This window comes from Citrus sinensis, chromosome 3 (genome assembly GCF_022201045.2).
Source record: "Citrus sinensis cultivar Valencia sweet orange chromosome 3, DVS_A1.0, whole genome shotgun sequence".
Taxonomy (NCBI): Eukaryota; Viridiplantae; Streptophyta; class Magnoliopsida; order Sapindales; family Rutaceae; genus Citrus; species Citrus sinensis.
Genome location: NC_068558.1, coordinates 11,482,396 through 11,507,780, shown reverse-complemented (window position 1 = coordinate 11,507,780; position 25,385 = coordinate 11,482,396). Strand labels below are relative to the sequence as shown.

The following is a 25,385-nucleotide window of genomic DNA, read 5'->3' as shown; positions in this document are numbered from 1 at the left end:
GTTGTGTGATTGGTGTATTCTCCATTTAATATTTTTTTTTGGTTAATTTATTGCTTGAAAAATTGCTTAAAGTGATCTTGGAAGGAAGCTCAATTTCCTAACAGTGGTATTAGAGCTATTGATTGAAGTTTTGGTGTCGGGTATTGTTCACGTATACGATACTGTTCACGTATATGTTACTGTTCACGTATACGGTACTATTTACGTGAAGCAGTGAGAGCCAATCCAAACAGTCTGTGGTGAAGAGTAAAGGCTGATCTGCAAAGCAAATATATCAGGATTGAAATTTTCAAGTCCGGTGAAATTTGAAATAGAAAAATTTGATGGGAGAATTAACTTTGGCTTGTGGCAAATTCAAGTCAATGATGTGTTAATTCAATCTGGGTTATACAAGGCATTGAAGAGGAAGTTATCCCTTGCTTCCAGTAGATGCTCTGGAAAAGCTAGTATAAGCGATGAAGATTGAGAAGATTTGGATGATAGAGCTACAAGTGCCATACGACTATGTCTAGCAAAGAATGTTCTTGCAAATGTAGGAAATATTCCTACAACGAAAGAACTATGGGAGAAGTTAGAAAAATTGTATCAGACAAAGAGAATCTCAAATTGATTGTACCTGAAGGAGCGATTTCACACACTGTGAATGGCTGAAGGTACAAAAATTTCTGATCACCTCAGTGTTCTAAATGGTATTGTGTCAGAACTAGAAGCCATTGGAGTTAAAATTGAAGATGAGGACAAGGCACTTAGGTTGCTATGGTCACTTCCAACTTTCTACAAACACCTGTTACCTACTTTGATGTACGGGAAGGAGACAATAGATCTTGAAGAAGTTTCTAGTACTTTACTCTTAGAAGAAAGAAGACTGAGTGGTGAAAGTACTGAAACTACAGATGTCTTGGCTTTGGCAACTGTGGGGAATTGGAAGAAAGATAAATCTAAGAAGAAAGGAGTTTGCTGGGGGTGTGGACAATCAGGGCACCTAAAAAGAGATTGTCATAGTAGAAATGGAGCAGGATCGACAAGTGGCTCCAGATCAGATACTGATAGCATTGCTAGTGGTAAGTCTCTCATCATCATGGGAGACGATGGTCCCTTGTAAAACGGATGACGACGACATCCTCATGGTATACCACGAGTGCTATGAAAGGGGATGTGTTACTACTAGCAGGTCCACAAGATTTACACACAAGGTATGGTTGGCGTTGATGCAGGGTGTGTGGTGGAATTTATGTCGATGGCTGACAAACTTCCAAGAAGGCAGTTGCACCATAAATTTCAACATGATATTTTGACATGTGCCGATATAAATTTCTTAGAATTTGTAATTAATTCTAAGTGGTATGCTCTTTATGGTGGAGTATGATAATTCTCTATGTTGAGAATTATGACTAAGGTGAAGACAATAAGGATGGTGTGAAAATTGATTGATTCTCAATCAAATCTCCAAGTGGGAGAATGTGAAAAATGGCAAGCTGGCACCGCCCTTCTAGATGGGGTGCCAGCCTTTATCAACATTCAAAGATTTGAATGTTGATATTCAAATCTTTGAATGAAGAAATTTAAGAAAAAAATATTATTTTATAGCCATTTTTAGCTGTAAAAGGGGAGGTTCTCCATAAGTTTTAAGCATCCAAAAAATTCAATTTCTTATGAGAGAAAGAGAGATGAATGGTTTGTGAAGTTCAATAGAGTTTAGTGAGAAATTGAGTGTATTTGGGGCTTGGGTGAGAGAAAATTATTTATAAAAGTGTGGTTGTAATAATTTTTACATAGTGAATATTTTTTCTCTTGTTGTCTTTTGACAACGGCTGTGGTTTTTCTCCAAATTTAGAGTTTTCTACTTAAATCTTGTGTTGTGTGATTAATGTATTTTCTATTTAATTTTTTTTATTAATTTATTATTTGACAAATTACTTAAAGTGATCTTGGGAAGAAGCTCAATTTTCTAACAATATCTGCGTCTGGCTGACCCACTGTAGATTTATTAATTAAGGATGGGTTGTTTGTACTCCAAAAAATATATTGTGTGAGACTGTATGTTATCTTGGCTTTTCTGTAATGGGCCTTCTTTCGGGCTTCTAAATTGGACTTGTTATTTGTTGGGGTTATACACCTCTCTGTAATGTATATATCATTCTCACATGCAAAACAATAATAATAATGTCGATATTACGATGACGTTTATCAAAAAGATGTTTATCAACTCTAAGTAGATAGGGATATTTCTATTTATATGCAATTATAGGGCGGCCTATACTTCTAAATCCTAATAGGTTGTGTTATGCTTTGGATGTGACTAAATTTCTAAATAAAAAATAAATATTGCCTAATGCGACCTGAAGGCTGAAATCAGTCTAATATCTAATTGAACCTATTTTGATATATATATATATATATAAAGGTGTCCACTGCTAAATCAATGAATGATTTACATTCTCTTTTAGATTTCGAATGAAGATTTAGATCATGTTATAACCAATTTAATTATATTCAAATAACTCCCTTTTTTATTTTATATATAATTTTCTAACAACAACATGAGGCCTTTCAAATTAGACATTGTTTCGACATTATAAAGAATCTGTAAAGATTGAAAGGCACCACCTTTCATGACTTTTGGTGCCATGAAGGCACCAAGCATGCGTGAGGGTGGACGTTTCAAGCAAACAAACTCCATATGCCAATCTTGATCATGTCGGTTTAAAAAAAAAGCATAAAAGTATGTACTTTTGAAATTTGAATCAGTCATGTTAGATATTCAAAAATAACTTATATGTGATACCTTCTTATTTTTTTAAATAATCATACCCAAGTGCAATGATTCGCACAAAATTTTGAATAAAAATGAATTTTTAAAGCGTTATTTTTTGGGTAATTTGTAACCTACCCCCAAATAAATTGATATTTTGCACAGCGTCCCCAACAAATTTGACTTGTTGCACTGCACACCCAAAAAAATTAACATTTTGCACCACGCCCCCAATTCCGTTATTTTCTCAGTTAAATTTAACGGTGGAGAGGTAAAATTGGAAATTTATTCCTTAAATTAATTTTAATGGGAATTCTCTTTATTGCAATTAAAATAAAATTTTTTAAAAATTAAAGAAAAAATAATAGTGGTGACAATGTACATGTAACAAAAATTTTTTTTATTACAATTAAAATAAAAATCTTAACAAAATTAAAGGAAAATAATAGTGGTGACAAATGTACATGTAACAATTTTTTTATTAAAATTGAAATAAAAATCTTTAAAAAATTAAAGAAAAAATATTAGTGGTGACAATGTACATGTAACAAGAATTTTTTTTATTAAAATTGAAAAAAAAACTTTAAAAAATTAAAAGAAAAATAATAGTGGTGACAATGAACATGTAAGAAGAATTGTTTTTTTATTGCAATTGAAAAAAAAACCTTAAAAAATTAAATGAGCTAAAAATTTTGTTTTTTTACATAGAGGGGCATTTTTGTCATTCAATCAAAAATTAGACGGAGCTGTTAGAAATAACTAAAAAATTAACGGAATTGGGGGCGTGATGCAAAATGTTAATTTTTTTGAGTGCGTGGTGCAACAAGTCAAATTTGTTGGGGACGCGGTGCAAAATGTTAATTTATTTGGGGGTAAGTTACAAATTTCCCTATTTTTTTGGGATTAACTTTACTCAACTTTTGTTTCCAGTCTCAAATTTTGCCGCCCCAACATGTCATGTGTTCCGATATATGTGGATCTGCAAAGCACTCTATTCAATTTTGATTTGTCTTCCCCTCCCTTATTTGTACTGAGATGGTCGTTCATTTGACTCAAACTAATAACAAATATATATATATAAATTAGATTAGGAGTTGAAAAAAAATATATTAATAAATAGGGTACAAAATAATTAATCTAGCTTTCGAGAAAATTTTAGGTACCCTCATAGTACACATCTTTCTGTTAGATTCTTGTTTTACATATCTTTAACTAATTAAATAAGGCACTTGGCAAGAATTCAATTATACGAAGTGCCTAAATAATGTTGAGCTATCGGTATACAATGATCATTAATGGATGTCATTTAAGTTATACACAAATCTTGTATTTGCATTTAGGTAGTAATAGATTGTAAGTTGAAGCGGTTTCATGTTGTGTTATTATCATGCCAGGCTAAATTTTGTTTCTTCAAAACCAACCATTAATTTATTGAATTAAAAAAATCTAAACAAAATCTGACCATTAATTTTATCTTATTACCGAAAACTAACCCTGTTGAATCCACTATTTTTCTTAAATAAAATTATTTCCATCAAATAATTGTTAAATTGCCATCCTCTCAATCACTGAGGTAGCTTAATTAACAAGAGTGTATTAATAGACTGCTGCACCATCAATATTTTTTCCTTTTTAAATTTGCCGGCTGTCCTTTTCTCCGAACTAGTTTTATATATACCAATATATACTTCAATCTAATTGAACAGTATATTTTATGCCACGACATGCCCAAAGACAAATCATAATTTAAGTTGCTCCATTATTGACATTATTAATTGATTTATTACATATAGTTGAATCGTTGACTATGCACAGGGAAGCCACAGAAAGATTTCATTTCGTTTGTATTCATAAACTAATTGAAGTACTAGATGAAAGAGCACACTTTCTTTCTAATTAATATATGATCTAAGTATCATCATTTCTCAAATTTAATTAGAAATTATGTTTTGCAAGGTAGTTTAGTCCATATAATTTGAGCCGAGTGTTCATTTAATCATTATATTATAAAAATAATTCAAGACATCCTGCATTAAATGTGTTACACTTATGTTTGCTATAATATTTTTGAGATATTAATAAAATAATAATAATGATCAAATTAACGTAAAAAATAACATAGAATTTACACAATTTTTTGTATTATTATTTTACTTTTAGGATTAACTTGGTAAATTATTTTTTTATAAAATAATTATTAGTAAGATTGTTGTACATGTATAAAAATATTAGTTCTTTCACACTGATATTTATTGGTTAATGCACTAATAAATAATTATTAATTTATTTACAATTACTTTTATGGATAAATTAATTAATGTCAAAAATATTGTCAAAAGGAAATTATTGTAAAAGTAAAAAAAAAAAAGGTAAGAATATAACATTTTTAACTGCAGGAGGTGTTTTAAGTCATTTCTAAAATATAATGACTAAACAAATAATTAAGTTAAAATATAAAGACTAAACAGATATTTACTCATATTTTGTTTATAAAATTAAAATTCTAAATTATACAACTTGTCACTATCAAAATTTGTTGTCATTTACTCGATGGATATATTAAAATATCACATAATTCAAGATACCTTTAGTATTATTCATGTCATCATGTCATCAAAATTGAAGCATGAAATGTTGAGCTCAAAATCGATCATATACCAAAGTGTGTGACATCATATGTTTATTTGACCACACAACTAAAATGGTATGTGTCTATCTCCGGAATCAATTGGAATATACCAAATCAAAAGCCATTAAATTGTGACTTTTAAGCTTCAAGATGATGGATCAAAGAACCCAAAAACGATTTCCGCATACCAAACCATAAGGGGTGTGGAAAGCTGAACACTCGCGATTGGTCAAAAAATAATGTCCCTGCACAACATGGGATCATATTAAACATTCATGGTGTTTCAAAATTTCAACCTTTAATTTTGACCTTCAATAATGTAATAATTTCAACTTTCAAAAACAATAACTCCACTTTTTGGAAAAAATAAATAAAGTTTCATGAGGTCTTATATGATGAAATTTTCTCCATTATTTTGGAGTAATTATTTAACTTGTTAGTTAGCTTGAGAATTTGAGTATTTCATATGTTTGGGAACATATTAGCGAACTTCAACTTGGACAAATTTAGACAGATTCCATAAGCATTAATGTAAATACAAGGTCCCTATATGACTTCTTTTTCTTTTTTATGCATTTACTAGTCAATCCATACTATATCGTGTAAGGTTCAAAGTAAAGTGTTCAAATGTTCTAGATTTTTGTGCTACTTATTTTATTTAAAATTTTGTTGTAGGAGTAAATTGAATATTTAAATAATAGACCTTGAAATTTTGAAATTAATAATAGCTAAATTTAAGACCACTTATTATTAATCAATTTATAACCATATAAGTCAACTGTGGATATTCTTCATTACCATTTAAATAGAAGAATATTCTTTATAACACTAAATATACATTAATGCATCTAGACGTGGATCCATCGAATTGTGCAAGAATCATGCTATCATGAAACCTTTCTAAATCATTTGAACATTTTTCTAACCCCTACTTCAAGTTGTTTTGACAAAAGAGAAGTTCAAGATTTCCAGGTAAATTCATAAAATATGTACAATTTTATGTAGCATATTCCAAGGACATTTAAACCTGGTGCCCCATTTCTGCCCAACAAGCTACATGATCCCAATGTCCCTACTTGGCCTAATCAGATGCATATTTTCTATAATAAATAAGTCAAATGTTAAAATTTTTAACAAAACAATCCCATATTTTTCCATCTTCCATCGTTCTCCATCCCCTTCTTGTGACACGTTAAGTTAAATATAACATCACATGACTCCAATTTGATTGAATAGATAGATGTATTAGAAAGGAAGAATAAAAAATGTCCCTCAATATACGGGTAATAAATGGAAAAATTCTAATCCTTGACTTTAATAATTAGATAACGAAAAGTGGTCATAAATCTATCAATAAGTCCAAAAATCTTTTTTAACATGCCTAAAAACATATAATTTTATATTTTAATAATGATTACAAACAAGAACCCATAATGAAATTTTAAGGAAATGTGACATTACCCAAAATAGAAAATAATATTCTCACAATTAAATGTAAAGACTTAAACTCAGACTCTCAACCTTAGAGTAATTTTATAAAAAAAATAAAAATAAAACTTCGGTCAACAATTTCAAAAATGCTACTTGAAATATCCTTTGTTAAAATTTACCATAAAAATTCTCCTCCAAACACTTTTTATCTTGTTGTATAAAAAGCATGGGTGAAATTTTAGTCCCTGTAAACTGAGCTAAGTATCAATTTATTTTAGTCTTTATAATTAAAGAAGGGAAAATTTCAGCTTGCCTTTTCGTGAAGTGATAATCTTTAAGTCGCTCCCTTATTATTGAGAATATCAAGTTTACACTTAAAACTCGTTATCTTTAACTATTGACCGATGTGGACTCATAAAAATATGAAAGTACCCTTATCTTAACAGAATATTCTTGTAATGACATTGTGAGGTTAAAAAAAATAATTGATGTATAACTAGTCATTGGAAAAAAAAAAGTACTTGATGTATAACTTAATGGACCTAAATAAATTGATAATTTTCTTTAATTAGACATGTTAGTTAAACAAATTACAAGACATGCCATCATATGTAAATCACGATAATGCCATCAAGATCAAATTTCAAAATTAAAAGTCATAGCATCTTCATTTTTTTCTTTCATTTTTTTTCATCTTTTTTTTTTCTCATCCTTACTCCTCTTTTCCTTTCATTTATTTTTTTTTCTCATCCTTCTCTTTTCCTTTGATTTATTTTTTTTCTCATCCTTACTCTTTCTTCATCTTTTTCTTCATTTTTTTCTTTCATGTACATGAGTCCAATAGCATTTTTCTTTTGTTATTTGATTTTCCTTTTTTTAATATCTAAATTTTCTCTAAATACCTTTACAAAAAAAATAATAATAATGATAATAATAAAAAATACGAAAAAATGTAAAATATTATTCTTTTTCCATTTGTAACTTTTAATTAATTTCTATATTTATTTTTTAAAATATATTTTTGAAATATGAAACGGTAAAATTTAATATGTTCAAACAATTAGTCATATAGGCACAAAATAAAAATATTTTAAGGTATTAGGGAGCATACTATAAATATTTGAAATATTTATGTGTGTTTTGAAAAACCTATAAAGATTTTGGCCCATGCAAATTAGTCTTCCTAGGTTTGATCTTTTTCTGTTAATTGTTAATTGACTGCTAAGAAAATGTGCAAATATTATTTTATCCTTTGAGGTGTTAAAAGTAATAGAGAGATAACAATTTTTGGGGGGTAACTTGATGTTTTCAACAGTAAGTGGGTGATTTGAAGATTGTCACTTCATGAGGGGAGTCAGCCGAAATTTTCCCTTAAAAAAATACCTTAAGACAATAATTTTTGGGAGGTAACTTGATGTTTTCAACAATAAGTGGGTGATTTGAAGATTGTCACTTCATGAGGGGAGTCGGCCGAAATTTTCCCTTAAAAAAAATACCTTAAGACATCCTGCAATTAAATATGTTACACTTATGTTTATTATAATACTTTTGAGATATTAACAAAAAAATAATACTATTTCAAATTAACGTAAAAAAATAACATAGAAGTTTACAAAAACTTTTGTATTATCATTTTACTTTTTGGATTAACTTGGTAAATTATTTTTTATAAAATAATTATTAGTAAGATTATTATAAGGATATTAAACATTACTTTAAGTTGGCTAATATTAATTAATTTATAAATAATTATTAGTAAGATTGTTGTATAGGTAAAAAAAAAATATTAGTTCTTTCATTCCAATATTTATTAGTTAATGTACTAATAAATAATTATTAGTTAATTTGCTAATTATTTTTTTAAGATAAATTAACTAATATCAAAAATATTGTTGGAAGGGAATTATTGTAAAAGTAAAAAAAAAAGTAACAATGTAACATTTTTAACTGTAGGGGGTGTTTTAAGATATTTTTAAAATATAATAACTAAACAGACACTTAAATCAAAATATAGAGACTAAACAAGTATTTATTGACGTTTTGTTTATAAAATTAGAATTCTAAATTATACAACTTGTCTCTATCAAGATTCGTTGTCATTTATTGGACGGATATATTAAAATATCACATAATTGTATAGCTTATTTAATGACCATAAGTGCTTATTTAATCTCATAAACTCTTATCATAATTTTTTTTATTGTTTGATTGTTTTTCTATTAAGTTTTTTTGCCTCTACTAGTAAAAGCTCAAATTTTAGACTTTTGAGAGTAGAGGTTGAAAAGTTTTTTTTAGATGTTAAAATATCTAAAATATCATCTACTTATTTAATTATTTTATTTTATTTTTTTATAAAATATTTTAAAAAATTTACCTATTAAAGTAATTTCATTAATTTTTAATAAAAACTCTTATTGACAACCAAACAACAAATTTTTTTTTGATAAAAACTCTATTATAAAAACTCTACTAACATAAGTTCTACTTAAATAAACTATATTTAAAAAATTATACTAAATAAAGCCTTAATATTATTCATGCCATAAAAATAAAGCATGAAATGTTGAGCTCGAAATCGATCATATGCCAAAGTATGTAATGTCAGACAGTTTATTTGACCACTCAACTAAAATGGTATTTGTCTATCTCCGGAATCAATTGGAATATACCAAATCAAAAACCATTAAATTGTGACTTTTAAGCTTCAAGATGATGGATCAAAGAAGTCGAAAACGATTTCCGCATACCAAACAATAAGGGATGTGGAAAGCTCAACACTCGCGATTGTTCAAAAAATAATGTCCCTACACAATATGGGATCATGCTAACATTCATTGTGGTTCAAAATTTCAACCTTTAATTTTGACCTTCAATAATGTAAGAATTTCAACTTTCAAAAACAATAATTCTACTTTTTTTAAAAAAAATTCAAATTTTATAAGGTCTTATATGATGAAATTTACTACCTTAATTTGGATTTAACCCGTTAGTTGGCTCCACAGTTTGAGTATTCCATATGTGTGGGGACATATTAGCATGACTTCAGCTTTGATAAACAACATGACTTTTTTCCGATACGTTTACCAGCCGATCGATACTATATCACGTAAGGTTCAAAGCAAAGTATTCAAATGTTCTAGATTTTTGTGCTACTTATTTTATTTGAAATTTTGTTGTAGGAGTAAATTGAATATTTAAATAATAGTCCTTGAAATTTTGAAATTACTAATAGCTAAATTTAAGACCACTTATTGTTAATCAATTAACCATATAAGTCAACAGTTGATATTCTGCATCACTGTTTAAATAGAAGAATATTCTTTATCACACTAAATATATACTAATGTGTCTAGACGTGGGTCCATCGAGTTGCGCAAGAATCAATGCTATAATGAAACTTTTCTAAATCATTTGAGCATTTTTCTAACCCCCTGCTTCAAGTTGTTTTGACAAAAGAGAACTTCATGATTTCCAAGTAAGTTGACAAAATATGTATAATTTTATGAGCATATTCCAAGAACATTTAAACCTGATGCCCCATTTCTACCCAACAAGCTACATGATCCCAATGTCCTACTTGGCCTAAAAAGATGCATATTTTCTGTAACAAATAAGTCAAATGTTAAAATTTCTAACAAAACAACCTCATATTTTTCCAATTTCCATCGTTCTCCATCCCCTTTTTGTGGCACGTTAAGTTACATATACCATAACATGACTCCAATTTGATTGGGTAGATCGACGTAGCAGAAAAGAAGAAGAAGAAAAAAATGTTCCTTAATGTACGGTTAATAAATAGAAAGCCTTTAATCCTCGACTTTAATAATTAGACGATGAAAATTGGTCATAACTCTTATCAGTAAGTCTGAAAATCTCTTTTAACATGCCTAAAAGCAAATAATTTTATATTTTAATAATGATTTCAAACAAGAACCCATAATAAAATTTTAAGGAAATGTGACATAAATTAAATTCATTACAAAAGTCTATATCAGCGCCCAAAATAGAAAATAATTAATATTCTTACGATCAAATGGAGAGATTTAAGGCCAATTTGAGATTGCAGTTACTAATTAAATAAGCTGTTGATTAAAAAGAAACTTGATATTTGAGAAACTGTATTGTTGTGGCTGTTGTGAGTTTGAAAAGCAGTGTACATGGGTTTGATAAATTTAATTACAAACATGTTATCTTATTACATGATAACCAAAATAGACATAAGTTTAAATTATTTTTTATTTTTTTTGAAATATGTTTGATCATGTTTAGATATACCTTTTTTTTTTAAAACACATAAAATTACATAAAGTTGAACTTACTAGATCAAAACTTTGATACGGGAGAGATGAATTAGTTTGATTGTGGTGGTAATATGACATCTAATGACTTATATATTAGGGTATATGGAAAAATAAGATATAATTATTATTTTTTGAATATTAAGGTTATAATAGAAAATTTAAAAAAATATGGTAACTTATTCAATAAGTTGCTTATGAAATCTCTACATGCTTTTAAAAGCTACTGTCAAAATAGAGAAAATTATGAAATAAACGGTTTTTATAAATTTACCAAATATTATTTTTATCATAAATTATAAAATAAGCCGTTTATTCAACTCCAACCTCAATTTCAAACGGGTTCTTAAACTCATATCACAATGTTAAAAGTACTTTCATTAAAAAAAATAAATTAAAACACTATCACCAATATCTGAAAAGCTACTTCAAATATCCTTTGTTAAAATTTTACCATAAAAATTCTCCTCAAAACGCTCTTATCGTGCTGTATGAAAAGCATGGATGAAACGTGATCCATGAAATGGACTTAACTTTGTAAATAAAAGTACGAGAACCACTTATTTTAAGTGCTTATCGTATATTCTTATTGACACAGATCTGATAAGTTGTCGATCGTAGTATTTTATTTAATAAGCCACCGCCCCTATGATTTTGTTGATCTTATTTATCAGCCCAAGCACCTTTCATATATAGTCAAAACTCTCGAGTGCTTCCAATAGAAATTAAAAAAGTATCCAAAATTCCAAACCGGCTTCCAATTTTCTTAAAAATTAGATCTAAAACATGAACAAAAGTCAGAAGTTGATATCTAATGATGCAGATCGTGCTTTAAAATTAGCTGGATCTACGTCTATTTTTAAATATTTAAAAAAATTAACCTCCAATGCGCATAAGAGAAAGAACCACCGACTTCAAAATTAAGATTAAAAAAAAACTCATCACAAGATAAAACAGCAGTTTAAAATTGATAATACTTTAAATTTACCTTGTAGCTAGGTTTCTTAAGTTTTAGTTGAAAATTTTATAATAAATTTAAAAATATTACTATAAGTTAGGTTATTTTAATTGATATTTTAAATTAAATTAAACATTTTCACATAATTAAGTCAAAGATAAATTAAATTAACAAATTAACTTTATTAATTAATTATGTGTGCCATTTAGTTGAGATAATTAAATCTCTTACATTGAAAACAACTGTTTTGGAGTTCGAACTCGACTCACATGAATGATAACGAGATTAGTTTACCAATAGGAATTAAAAAAAAAAGATTTGATTAATGACATGAACAACATTACTAGCGTAAAAAAGTTTAATTAATATGAAAAATATCGATAGTAGAGAAATGGTGTACTTCTTGTGGTTGTATTATATAGGGTGCGTTTGAGATTGAGGTGCTGTAACTTAAAAGTTACAGCTGCCGTAGAAAAAAAAACTGTAACTATCAAATAAAAGTTAATAATATATAGTAAATATAAATTTTAAATAATAATTTTGACAAAATTATTAAAGATATAATATATTTTTTATTATATAAGTGAAAAATCATATCAACAATACAGTCGTTAGTGTTTACCAAACATTTTAGTGCTTTAAGATACAGTTGCTCAATCTCAATCCTAAACGCACTCATAATCATAATAAATGCATTTTGTTCTCAGAAAACTAATCTTACTCATAAGTCACAAAACATGCGTTGCGCGGACACTTAGTTTTTCAACAATTATTTTCTATAAGAACTGGCGTGGATAGTGATGCATCACCCACTTTGATCATAAGAAGGTTATAAAAACTCAATTATGACTCATCAGTCATCATCTCGTGTAACATAACACGTCTTACTCAATGTGATGCCTTTCATAAATTAAAACAACTTCTCTTAGGTTTTTCATCAAGTAATTAATTATAGCCATGTTCGGTATTCAAACAAATAATAATTAATGTCTAAAATCATGTGTCGTTATCGACGATTCAATTATTTTGAACAAGTCGCGAATCTGGATTAGGCTTTGATAAGCAGTTGCTTCACAGAAACAATTAAAAAAATCAAATGTTAAAAATATTAATTGGTGGGGTGACCGATATCTTTCTATCTCATTCTTAAAGTCGATAAAATATTAACTTGATAAGATAAGAGATTGGTAATTGCATTAATTTTATTAAAAAAATCTTTACCTCCATTCTCTTTATTTCTTTATTTTATTTTAAATAAAACGGGACAGCACTGAAGCATTCCTGAATGGAATAAGGTAAAAATTAATTTAAAAAATGAAGATTAATTTTTTGAAGCATGGAGGAATAACATTGTTGGTAGCCTAATTAGGGCATAAATCATACAATCATACAGTTGACTTCATCATATTTCGGCTTAATATCTCTTATCTGTTACATAATCTACTCAACAAATTAAAACAGCTAGAAATTTAATTAAAGCTTTATTGAATCACATGCAAGCATGCAGGATGATCAATTATGCGCATTATTCGTATAATGTGTCACAGTTGATACTGACACGATACCCAACAGCAACATGCCTATATATTAAATTGCAAATTATAGAATCCACTCACTTCTTCATGTGAAGCAGAAAAATTAATTGGCAATCAGAGTGTTCATGTCACCTTCCGCAATCCCCCAGATTTCTGAGTAATCACTTAATTATATATTATCCATAACATGTACAAACATTGTTTAATAATGAATTATTTATACGTTTGCTTTTCATCCAAAACCAGGGGCGGAGCATGTAATTTGATAAACCTTTGAATCTCCAAAATGGAAAAACCTCAAAATCTTAATTTGTTCACAGTTCTCTCTCTCTCTCTCTCTCTCTCTCTCTTTTAATTCAATTTTCAATGCATACTCATTTTTTCAACTCTTCTAAGTTAATTGTTGATTAATGAGAATGTTAGTTTATTATTTAGCATTTTTTTTACTTTTTCAACTAATATTTTATATTGCAGATAGTTACTTGTAGAGCTTAAACTATTTTAGGTTTTATGTGCATAATTGATTGTTATGAACGCCGCTTATGTATTTTTTTTTTCCTCTTTAGTTTCAGTATAGTAAATGACTGTAAATTAAAAGCTGAGTTTTACTCTAGGATTAATTGCGTTCTAAATTGAAAGATTGGTGGAAAATCACATTGCTATCATCTAATTTATAAGTTAATTAATCTTGTATTGACACTTTCAGTTTTTATAGCAATTATTTAAAAAAAATTATGAAAGTTTTAAAATAAGCCTCCGTAATAAGATGAGAGATGGATTTCTTTTAAATTATTTGGTTATTTACATCGAAAAGAAAAGTGTAGAAAGCTTCAATCTAAAATCAATTTTTTTGTAAAATATTTTATTTCCACAACGTTAAAAAAATCATTTTTTAGATTAAAATTTTATATTATTTCTTAATAATAATACACTCTAGCCCTGCAGCCAAGTTTTCATTTTCCATCCCTAATCCTAATACCTTTTTTTTTTCTTAAGAAGAACTTTAAAATTAGAAAAAAAAAACACACACACACAAAATGTAGTTAAAAATCATTGATTGTTGATGCTTTTGAAAAAAAACACTTGAAATAATTTATAAGGTGCAATTTTCCTAACAATCTTTTCTTATCGACATGTTCAAAATTCAAAAGCATTATCATATGTAGACGTTATCTACAGCAGCTCTTTCTTTAACATAAATTGTTATATATATAAAAAAAACTTCCATGACATGCCAAAAACAATATAACTATTTGTCAAAGCAATACTCTGCATTCTAAAAGCAAAATGTTAATTATTTAAGTTAGGTGAAAGACCAATGGGTCTTTGGTCCAATGGGAGAAGCCTTGCACTTACAATATTGAGTGTAAGGGTTCGAGCCTCCATAAGAGTTTTATGAGAGTTAATTTTAGTACTTCCTTAATTATCAACATAATTGAGTGGAGACAGTTTCTCCCTTACGAAATGTAAATGGAGTAGGCACCCTTCGAATATTAAAGAGGGTTTAAAATATATGAGCAAATACTTCAGTGTGTCAATAATATTAGAGAGGTTTAAAATATATGAGTAAGTGCTTCAGTGTGTCAATGTACGGCGGTGGTCCCAGTTATATAGTATGATTGTAAATATTAATTGTAATGTCTGATATAATTTCAGTAACATCTCTATATAACAGACTTCAAAAAAAAAAAAAAAAGTTAGGTGAAAGCACGCCATTGGATATTTTTGCTCAATGGGCAACATGTTCTTTTAATTATTAGGGCATTACTTGGATCATATAGGAATTTTGGATGCCCACGTAACTGATAAACCAAGACAATTGGAGTTTCATTCTTTAACGATTTACGTATTCTAGGAAATATATGTGTATATGCTAATAAATTGGCGGAAGATCCTAAGGCCATAAACCCTGCTTGAAAATTCAACCCATTAGCTAGAAAATTCCTAGAAAAATCACCAGGGATTTTAAAGGAAAAACTGATGATGTGCATAACTAGTCGTGCAAATATGAATTGTGGAGTCGTGTCAAACAAAGTTACAATAATCTTTTAGATGGATGCAAATACAATGTATTGGTTAATCGTATCAATAATTTAAATTAATATGTTTTTTTTATTAATGTCCTAAAGATTATTGAAAGGTTCTTACTGTAAAAATTGAGAAAAATAAGAAAACTAAAAGTTAAGAAAAGTATAATTAATAAATGTGGTGTTTTGAGATATTTTTCTAATAACTAAACTAATAATTAACTTAAAATACAGAGACTAAATGAATATTTACACAAGTATATAACTAACCGCAACGAGATCCAATCTTTTAAGAAAGTACAAAATTTACATAAAAAAATACTTATTATGGCTATATCAAACATTTAATTCTAAATAACCATTCTTCGCATTTACAAGTTTTAGGGGATATGCGTCGTATATTCCTTTTCAAAATATTTTCTTATACTAAGGTTGAGGTTTTAAAAATATGTGGTGAGTAATACCTTGACTACAAGTTTGACATTTTTTTTTAATCCGGTGAATAATAATAACTTGACTAGATCACTACAAACAATTTTAGCTTGGTGTAAAAAGAAATTATGGCCTCATTCCTAGCTCGACAGTGACTTTGTCGTTATTTTAAAATTCAATTAAAGGCCAGTATAATTAAAATTTACTTAAATGTATAATTAACTTAAAATATCAAAGTTCAACCCAATCGAATAAAATTAAAGTACATATATAATCATAGACTCTTACAATTACAGAAAAAAATCGTATCCTTTATTTTAAAACTGAGAAACAGAAGTATCACCTAATCTTCTTTTTGTCATTGATATTACAATTAGAGTATAATAGTATGAGAGCTTCAACTATTGCACTGACCAGTCTTAGAAGTGTCTAACTAACCCACGTAACAAGTTATTGACATTTTGTCACCGTTTTGTTGAAGCAACATTAAAAGGAAGAAGCACCAATGGAACTTTGGTTCAGTGGGAGAACTCTTGTACTTATAATATTAAGAGTAAGGGTTCGAGCTTCCATAAAAGTATTATGAGGGTTAGTTTTAATTCTCTCTCGATTATCAAATAATTAAGTGGAATCAATCTATTCTTCACGAAATATGAGTGAAGTGGACACCTCTCGAATATTAGAGAGGGTTTAAAGAATTTAGGTCGCGCTTTAAAAGAATACGTACCACGACGAATATCTCAGTTATATAATTTGTTTGTAAATATTAATTGTAATATCTGATATAATGTCTCAGTCATATAATTTATTTATAAATATTAATTGTAATATCTGATATAATACCAGTAACAATCTTGTATAACAATATTAAAAAAATAAAAGAAAGAAAACTATAAAAAAAATTAAAAGAAAAAAAAAAAGCAACAACAGTTTCGGCCAATGAGAAGTGACAGGAGCATCCTACAGCATATTCCATTACCTCGTATTTGAAACTACAGTAAAGCCAGATGAAAAAAAGGGGCAGTTACTTCACATAAACTCACGAGTCATCTGTCATCACCTCTCAATTTGGGCACAAATTTCGCCTCCTCTCGAGAGAAGTTAAAAAAAGTAAAAGGGCAAAAAAAAAAAAAAAAACGAGAGAGAGAGAGAGAGAGAGAGAGAAGGAGAGGGAGAGAGAATTTTTTATTTGCACTCCTTTCTCTCTATATAAATCACTCTCTCTTCATCACTTCTCTGCATCTCCCCCCCCTCACCCTCACTATCTTTTCTGAAAATTCAGATTCGACTTTCTGTCTTTTCTTCTTCTAATCTCGTTTGCCTAGATTCAGGTACAATTTTTTTTGCACTTATCCTGTCTTCTGGGTCCCTCTCATAATCCGCCATTTCTTAACTCCGTGTGCGTGTTTTTCCTTCTGTTTTTATATGAGCCTAGGTTTTTAGATTTTCATGAATTTGCATTTCAGAGTATTTTCACGTGGCTTTTTCTTGTCAAATCATTGTTTTGTAAGATTTTGTTGTGTGGGTGGTGATCAAAATGTGATTTTTTGGCTGCCTGTTGAGTCAAGTTTTGAATTTTTATTTTGTGGGCAGAGTGAAGCTGAGCTGGGAGGAAGAGTGAAGGACAATGGCGGCGAATAGGAATTTAGAGAAGATGGCATCGATTGATGCGCAGCTGAGGCTTCTGGTTCCTCGAAAAGTGAGTGAAGATGATAAGTTGATTGAGTACGATGCTCTTCTTTTGGATCGGTTTCTTGATATTCTTCAGGATTTGCATGGAGAGGATCTCAAAGAAACGGTGTGTCATTTTCTCTTTTGACCTTTTGTCAATCTATTCTTTTGATTAATGGTTGACTTTCATTGTTGCCCATGTGACCAAAAGTTTATATTTTTAATGATTGTTGATTGATTCACGGTTTGGAGTGTGAAAAGTGTGAGACTGACGTGATTTATGACTTTTTTTTTAAAAAAAAAAAAAAAGGTTTGGTAGTGGAGGTTTTAATTGATCCCAGATTGCAGTTTTGTTCAGATTGAAAGGATCAGTAAGAATCACAGTCTATGATGATAAGTCAATGTGTTTGTTGTTGGTATGGATTGAATGTTTTAATGTTTGGGTTTAAAATGCAAGCTCTTGTTTGCAAACTTGGAGCTGTTTGAATTGATTTAGAGCCACATTTGGAGTGTTCAAGGGGCTCTATGGACCTGTGGTCAAATGGTCCTCGGATATCTCTTTTGATATGGAAGATTTATAAAATAATTTTAAAGAAGATATGGTTTGTCTGATTGAATTACTCAGACTAATGATGTTAAGGTTGTGTAGGTTCAAGAGTGTTATGAACTTGCAGCTGAGTATGAAGGAAAGAATGATCCCAGCAAATTTAAGGAGCTTGGAAATGTCTTGACAAGTCTGGATCCAGGGGACTCCATTGTCATTGCCAAAGCTTTCTCCCACATGCTTAACTTGGCCAACTTGGCCGAGGAGCTTCAGATTGCCCACCGTCGAAGGATCAAAAAGTTGAAGAAGGGTGATTTTGCTGATGAGAACTCGGCAACAACGGAATCAGACATTGAAGAAACATTCAAGAGACTTGTGGGAGAGCTGAATAAGTCTCCTGAGGAGATTTTTGATGCTCTGAAGAATCAAACTGTGGATCTGGTCTTGACTGCTCATCCTACTCAATCAGTCCGCAGATCTTTGCTTCAGAAACATGCAAGGTTTGTTCTCTGACTCTTGGAGTAGTTGTACATTATCATTCAGATATTTAAGTGTATTGGAATGTACAAGTTAGATTGACTTCTACTTCTCATTTGAAGATCTTCATGAATTTGTATGGGAAAAATGCTCCTGTCCTTCTGGAGAATGGCTTGGTTTTTTTACTTACCTCTTCTTTTTCCTGCCTATCTCAAATTTTCAGGATTCGTAATTGTTTAGCACAGTTGTATGCCAAAGATATTACTCCTGATGACAAGCAGGAGCTTGATGAGGCTCTTCAACGAGAGGTAGAATCTCAGTTTCTTGGTTAACATGTCTTCAAACTTCTTCTTTGGATTCTAATATTGTTACTGAACGTTTATACTGAGGTTGTTTGGTTGGTAAAAAATTGGTGTAAAATTTTTTATACTAAAGTACTGATGACTAAACTCTTGCCTTTAATATGCTTACAGTATCAGCAATTGTAATTGTTCTGGTAGGAGTAATTTTCTTCTTAATGGACCTTTAATAATCTGTACCATGGAATTTTCTCAAAGAAAATGATGTAAAATGCTGACTTAATAGCTTTATTAATTTTATTAATTTTTTTCTCTATGTTTATTTCTTGTCTAGATTCAAGCTGCATTCCGTACAGATGAGATCCGAAGGACCCAACCAACTCCGCAAGATGAAATGAGAGCCGGAATGAGCTACTTCCATGAAACAATCTGGAAGGGTGTACCTAAATTTTTGCGCCGTGTTGACACAGCTTTGAAAAACATAGGGATCAATGAGCGTGTTCCGTACAATGCCCCACTTATTCAGTTTTCTTCTTGGATGGGTGGTGATCGTGATGGTATGATCTTTTCTACAATTGAAAATATGTATGATATCACTGACATTATGAATTATTCAAACTAATAGGAGGGAGCCAAAAACATCTGAATGCTGAATTTCTTGTCTGTTGGTATCATAGGCTTATGTTAGAATTGTTTCTATTGCTGCTTGATTTCTGTTTGTGTCATTCATTTGAGTGGTTTACTATTTAATGGCAGTCACTAAAATTTGAGTTCTCTACGACTCTCTATCCCCAAGTTTAACATTTGCTTGTTATTAAATGCAGGCAATCCAAGGGTAACTCCTGAGGTCACTAGGGATGTTTGCCTATTGGCTAGAATGATGGCTGCTAACTTGTACTATTCCCAAATTGAGGATCTTATGTTTGAGGTACTTAATGATCATGATGCCTTAATGTCTGTTTTTACAAGGAGCTTCATATGAACAATGCATTTAACCAGCATATCCTTGATGCAAGATGCTGTCTTCAATATGTTCATCTCATTTTCTGATTTGTCTTGCAGATGTCCATGTGGCGTTGCAGTGATGAGCTTCGTCATCGTGCTGACGTACTTCACAGATCCTCAAAGAAAGATGCAAAGCACTACATAGGTAATTGCAACAGGGACTTGCTTTCATGCTCCTTAATTCTATCTAGGTTTTTCTATTTCTTTGGATATAAAGGATTTGAAAATGTGTTCACTTCTAAAGTGGACATCAGATATAACAAATACTGTTTCTTGGTCATATTATGTTTTTTTTGCTTAAATGTTGGTTTCCTTGAACCATATACAATTGGTTGAAATATGCTATTGAACATATATTTTATGTGTTCTTATGTGAATTTGTCAAAGTTTGAAGGAAAAAAGATGCATTTTGGTAAACAAAATTTTGATGACTGACAATCATCTTTTTTGCATGGTGGTCGTCATCTCCTTACCTAGTGATTGAGGTCAAGGGTTCAAGCCTCCCCAGTGTGTGTTGTGAGGAATGAGTGAACCCCTCCTTCTGTGGAGTAGATTTCCAAGCTGGGCTTTAATGGACTTGTAACGTAATAATAATGAAAATTAAAAAAATAAAACAAAGAAAAAAGCAAGTTTTGATGACTGGAAATCAAAGATTTTATGACAACTGTTCACATATTTATCCACTTAGCATTCTAAATGTATTATCCTGCTGACGTTGTGAAACTTAGCACTACCTGCAACAGAGTAAAGTGCTTCGTTTTTGTTTATTTTTCTATTCTGAATTAAAAATCCCAAGTGGCCGGTTGCTGTTTTGAATTTGACTGATTTGTCTTTGTGGTTACATTCTTGTTGGATTCATTCATGATCCAGAGTTCTGGAAACAAATTCCTCCAAATGAACCCTACCGTGTGATTCTTGGTGATGTGAGGGATAAGCTGTATCAAACCCGTGAACGTGTTCGTCAGCTATTAGCCCATGGAATCTCTGATATTCCAGAGGAAGCAGTATTCACCAATGTTGAGCAGGTATCTTTTTAGTGTGCTTCATTTTCTTTTCTAAAATCTTTTATTGTAAACGAGGGTCGGGCTATTTGCACTCTAAGTTATATTCTGAATATTCTATTTCTTTGCACACTCGTTTATTAATTTTAATATTTTAATTTTTCCACTACACACCCTTGTAAATACCAAAAATAGTCCTCAATTAAATTTTAGCAATAAATATTTTATTTTTCTCTTTATAGCCATAAAATTATTTAGTGCACCTAATACCTTTCTTCTTCTTCTCCTTCTCTTCTTCTTCGTCTTCTTAATCTTTATTTACTCTCCACATTCCTATAATTATTCAACATCCCATTGCAGGCGAAGATAATCAAACATTGCAAAGTGATTTAGGTTCTTGAGTGTTAATTTTTTTTCCCATTAAGAAGAGTAACAAAACAAATGCTAATTGTGAATGGATTAATTAGGCCATTAGAGTTTAATTTGGTGTGACTTTTTATAAGAAAAAACTTGGATTGTTTGCCTGCCACATACCAGAAGCTGTTGATATGTCGATGAGGTGTTTGAGTATGATTCTTTACTCACGTAGTCTCAATGTGCGGCATCAAAACAACTTTAACAATTAATTGCCAATAAATTTCATCTAGAATTATTATAGCTATTATTATATTGAATAATCAAAAGGGTCGCAAATACCTTGTTGCAGTCAAAATCTTCCAAAATATTGATTTGCCGATTATTCATCTTAGTATTGGTTAAGATGCTGAACCACAATTAGGGTCTATGGGAAGATAAGTATAAGTTGAATGGGTGTGCAAGATGAGTGTTCCAAGTAATTTTATTATGTTGGCTCATGAAAGATTATCCTTAATAGTAATTCACATCATGGGTATTTTTGTAGTAAACAATTTTATTAAAATTCGTGTGTTCAAAGTAATTTTTTAGAGTGCAAATAGCTCCACCCTATAAATTATTGGAAGGTCACTAGTAGGAATACACTAGTGAATCATCTTGTTATAAGATCATACTCGAGTGCTGATTTGGATATTTTGAGTTTCTATATAATCTTTTGAAATATCTTTTTCTCATTCACTTTCAATAAAACAACTTTTTAACTTGATAACTACTCATTAACTTTAAATTTCATGTAGTTCTTGGAACCTCTTGAACTCTGTTATAGGTCACTCTGCTCTTGCGGTGACCGAGCGATTGCTGATGGAAGCCTTCTTGATTTCTTGAGGCAAGTCTCCACCTTCGGACTCTCACTTGTCAGGCTTGATATCAGGCAAGAGTCTGATCGTCATACTGATGTCATAGATGCCATTACCAAGCACCTGGAAATTGGTTCCTACCGAGAATGGTCTGAAGAAAAGAGGCAGGAATGGCTTTTATCTGAACTCAGTGGCAAGCGTCCACTGTTTGGCCCTGACCTTCCTAAAACTGAAGAAATTGCTGATGTTTTGGAGACATTTCATGTCATAGCTGAACTTCCAGCTGATAATTTTGGAGCATACATCATATCGATGGCAACAGCACCATCTGATGTGCTGGCTGTTGAACTCCTACAGCGTGAATGCCATGTGAAACAACCACTTAGAGTTGTTCCACTTTTTGAGAAGCTTGCAGATTTGGAGGCAGCACCTGCTGCTCTGGCCCGACTCTTTTCAGTCGATTGGTACAGGAATCGGATCAATGGTAAGCAAGAAGTCATGATTGGGTACTCAGATTCTGGTAAAGATGCTGGGCGATTCTCGGCTGCCTGGCAGTTATACAAGGCTCAAGAGGAGCTTATAAAGGTAGCAAAGCAATATGGTATAAAACTAACCATGTTCCATGGTCGTGGTGGAACTGTTGGAAGAGGAGGTGGTCCCACCCATCTTGCCATATTGTCTCAACCACCAGATACAATTCACGGCTCACTGCGTGTTACTGTTCAAGGTGAAGTTATTGAGCAGTCATTTGGGGAGGAACACTTGTGCTTTAGAACACTTCAACGTTTCACAGCTGCAACACTTGAGCATGGTATGCGTCCCCCAATTTCACCGAAACCAGAATGGCGCGCGATGATGGATGAAATGGCAGTTATTGCTACAGAGGAATACCGCTCCATTGTCTTCAAAGAACCTCGATTTGTTGAATATTTCCGATTGGTAAGCAAACCACACTCCTAGATTTTTTTCCCTTCTGTATAAATCAATCACATGCTTCTATTGAACTAAATAACCATATTCTGAATATGATCATAGGCTACGCCAGAGTTGGAGTATGGGCGTATGAACATTGGAAGCCGTCCATCCAAGCGAAAGCCAAGTGGCGGTATTGAATCTCTTCGTGCAATCCCCTGGATCTTTGCCTGGACGCAAACCAGATTTCATCTTCCAGTGTGGCTTGGTTTTGGGGCTGCTTTCAAACATGTCATTCAGAAGGACATTAGGAATCTCCACATGCTGCAGGAGATGTACAATAATTGGCCATTCTTTAGAGTCACTATTGATTTGGTTGAAATGGTGTTTGCTAAGGGAAACCATAAGATAGCCGCATTGTATGACCAGCTCCTTGTTTCTAAAGACTTGTGGTCATTTGGGGAGAAGTTGAGAGTCAACTATGAAGAAACCAAGGGCCTTCTTCTTCAGGTAACTTTTACTGGAATACCTTTTAACTTCTTGATTACCACTCTTTTTAGTCATACCCGGTCTTTGATCTCGTCAAATCTCCATCTTTTCTGTGGAGTTATTTTTTAGCTTTTGAAGAAAAGAGTGCTAGAACATTCCAACCTTATCAGTATTTCAAGTCCTGTCTTGTTTCTCTCCAGCTTTTGGCAAGCTAAACAACAAAAGTTTTGCATTATTTGTATAGGCCTGATTGTTACTTAGTAATAGGGGGATATGAAGTTTTCCTTGCTAGTCTATATTCGTAGCCAAAAAAGTTGTCTTTTTTAATTAATTTTGTTTCTTTCTTTTTGCCCATTACTAAAAAAAAGAAAAAAACTGGTTCTTTCTTTCACATTTGTAGATTGCTGGACACAAGGATCTTCTTGAAGGAGACCCTTACTTGAAGCAAAGACTCCGTCTTCGTGATGCATATATCACTACTCTTAATGTGTGCCAGGCCTACACACTGAAACGGATCCGTGATCCAAACTACCATGTGAAGGTGCGGCCGCATATCTCAAGGGAAATTATGGAATCAGAATCTGTCAAACCTGCCGATGAGCTGGTGAAACTGAATTTGTCAAGTGAGTATGCCCCTGGTTTGGAGGATACCCTCATCTTGACCATGAAAGGTATTGCTGCTGGCTTGCAGAACACCGGTTAAACTGCATGATCATGTGCTTTTATTTTGTTTTATTTACTCTTCTTTCTACAGAGAATATGCCCAATAACTGTATGCCCGGGAATATTTGTACGATCCCGTCTATCTGTATGATAAGGTGGTTGTGCTCGAATACTAGAAGAGCCAGCATTGTTTACTTCACTTTTGCAACAATAGTGTCGAGCTCAATAGAACTGATATTTTTATACTTTAATAGAAAAAGTGGCCTTGAGCCTTTTAATAATTTTGTGTTCATAATATTTTTTCATTTTCCCTTTGATTATTACTAATTTAACTATCAATAACAGTTCTATTAGAAGATGCCTGAAAGCTTAAATAAGAAGAATTGCATTACAAGTTACCTCATTAGAAAGGAATTGCATTTTTCAAGAACATTTCAAAAACATAAAAAAGAATAAGAATGATTAATGGATCAATGCTGTTCTTGATGGCTTCGACCATGAGAGGGAACCCAGGGTCCGTCCTCCCATTCTTGATGAACTCTCAGCAAATGACCAGGATAAACAAACTCATCTCCGGTGCTGTCAAAGTGCACAAAGTACTTATCTTCGCCGCACTCTTTCCCAGTAACTCTTCCGACCCACCACCCGTCTCTGTCGTATGCATCCACCTTCTCCATCACGTCGAACTCGGCCACCGCTATCTCTGGTGGGCAGGGCCTCACTTCCGTCGCGTCCACCACCTCCCTCAGCTTCTCATTCTCATCTTCCTCCTCCGACACCAGCGTCAAGAACTCCACCAAGAACTTGTCTTTGCTGACTCTCTGCACTAGTTTGGCCTCGAAGTATGAGCCCAGAAACCCGTCTTCTTTGCTGCATACTTCCACCAATCTCTTCACGGAATTCGCCATTGTTGTCTGATCTTTGTTTCTTTTTTAACCTTTCTTTGATTGATTGATGGGTTTGCTTCCCATTCTGTGAAGAGAGTACTTATTTTATCCACATATAGAGAGAGAGAGAGTGTTTGCCCGGGGTTTAGGAAACCCTGTTGAAA

At 31.4% G+C, this 25,385-nt stretch overlaps 2 protein-coding genes across 3 annotated transcripts; one reads left to right on the top strand and one right to left on the bottom strand.

The window, feature by feature from the left end:
- The first annotated feature begins 17,208 nt into the window (after positions 1-17,208).
- LOC102608170 (phosphoenolpyruvate carboxylase, housekeeping isozyme) lies at positions 17,209-24,615 on the top strand. 2 transcript variants are annotated; one of them, XM_006487390.4, is made up of 11 exons: positions 17,209-17,461; positions 17,656-17,860; positions 18,383-18,777; positions 18,978-19,062; positions 19,388-19,610; positions 19,878-19,981; positions 20,116-20,203; positions 20,929-21,083; positions 22,211-23,209; positions 23,306-23,692; positions 24,072-24,615. In XM_006487390.4, exons 2-11 carry the CDS (start codon positions 17,690-17,692, stop codon positions 24,372-24,374), a joined length of 2,910 nt encoding a protein of 969 aa, XP_006487453.2. In that variant the 5' UTR covers positions 17,209-17,461; positions 17,656-17,689; the 3' UTR covers positions 24,375-24,615. The 2 variants fall into 2 exon arrangements, with proteins under 2 accessions (XP_006487453.2, XP_006487452.2); XM_006487389.3 differs by having other exon boundaries at positions 17,210-17,393.
- Positions 24,616-24,804: 189 nt separating this feature from the next.
- LOC107178165 (hypothetical protein) lies at positions 24,805-25,242 on the bottom strand. The gene has a single exon (XM_015533030.2). It carries the CDS (start codon positions 25,240-25,242, stop codon positions 24,805-24,807), a length of 438 nt encoding a protein of 145 aa, XP_015388516.2.
- Positions 25,243-25,385: the final 143 nt, after the last annotated feature.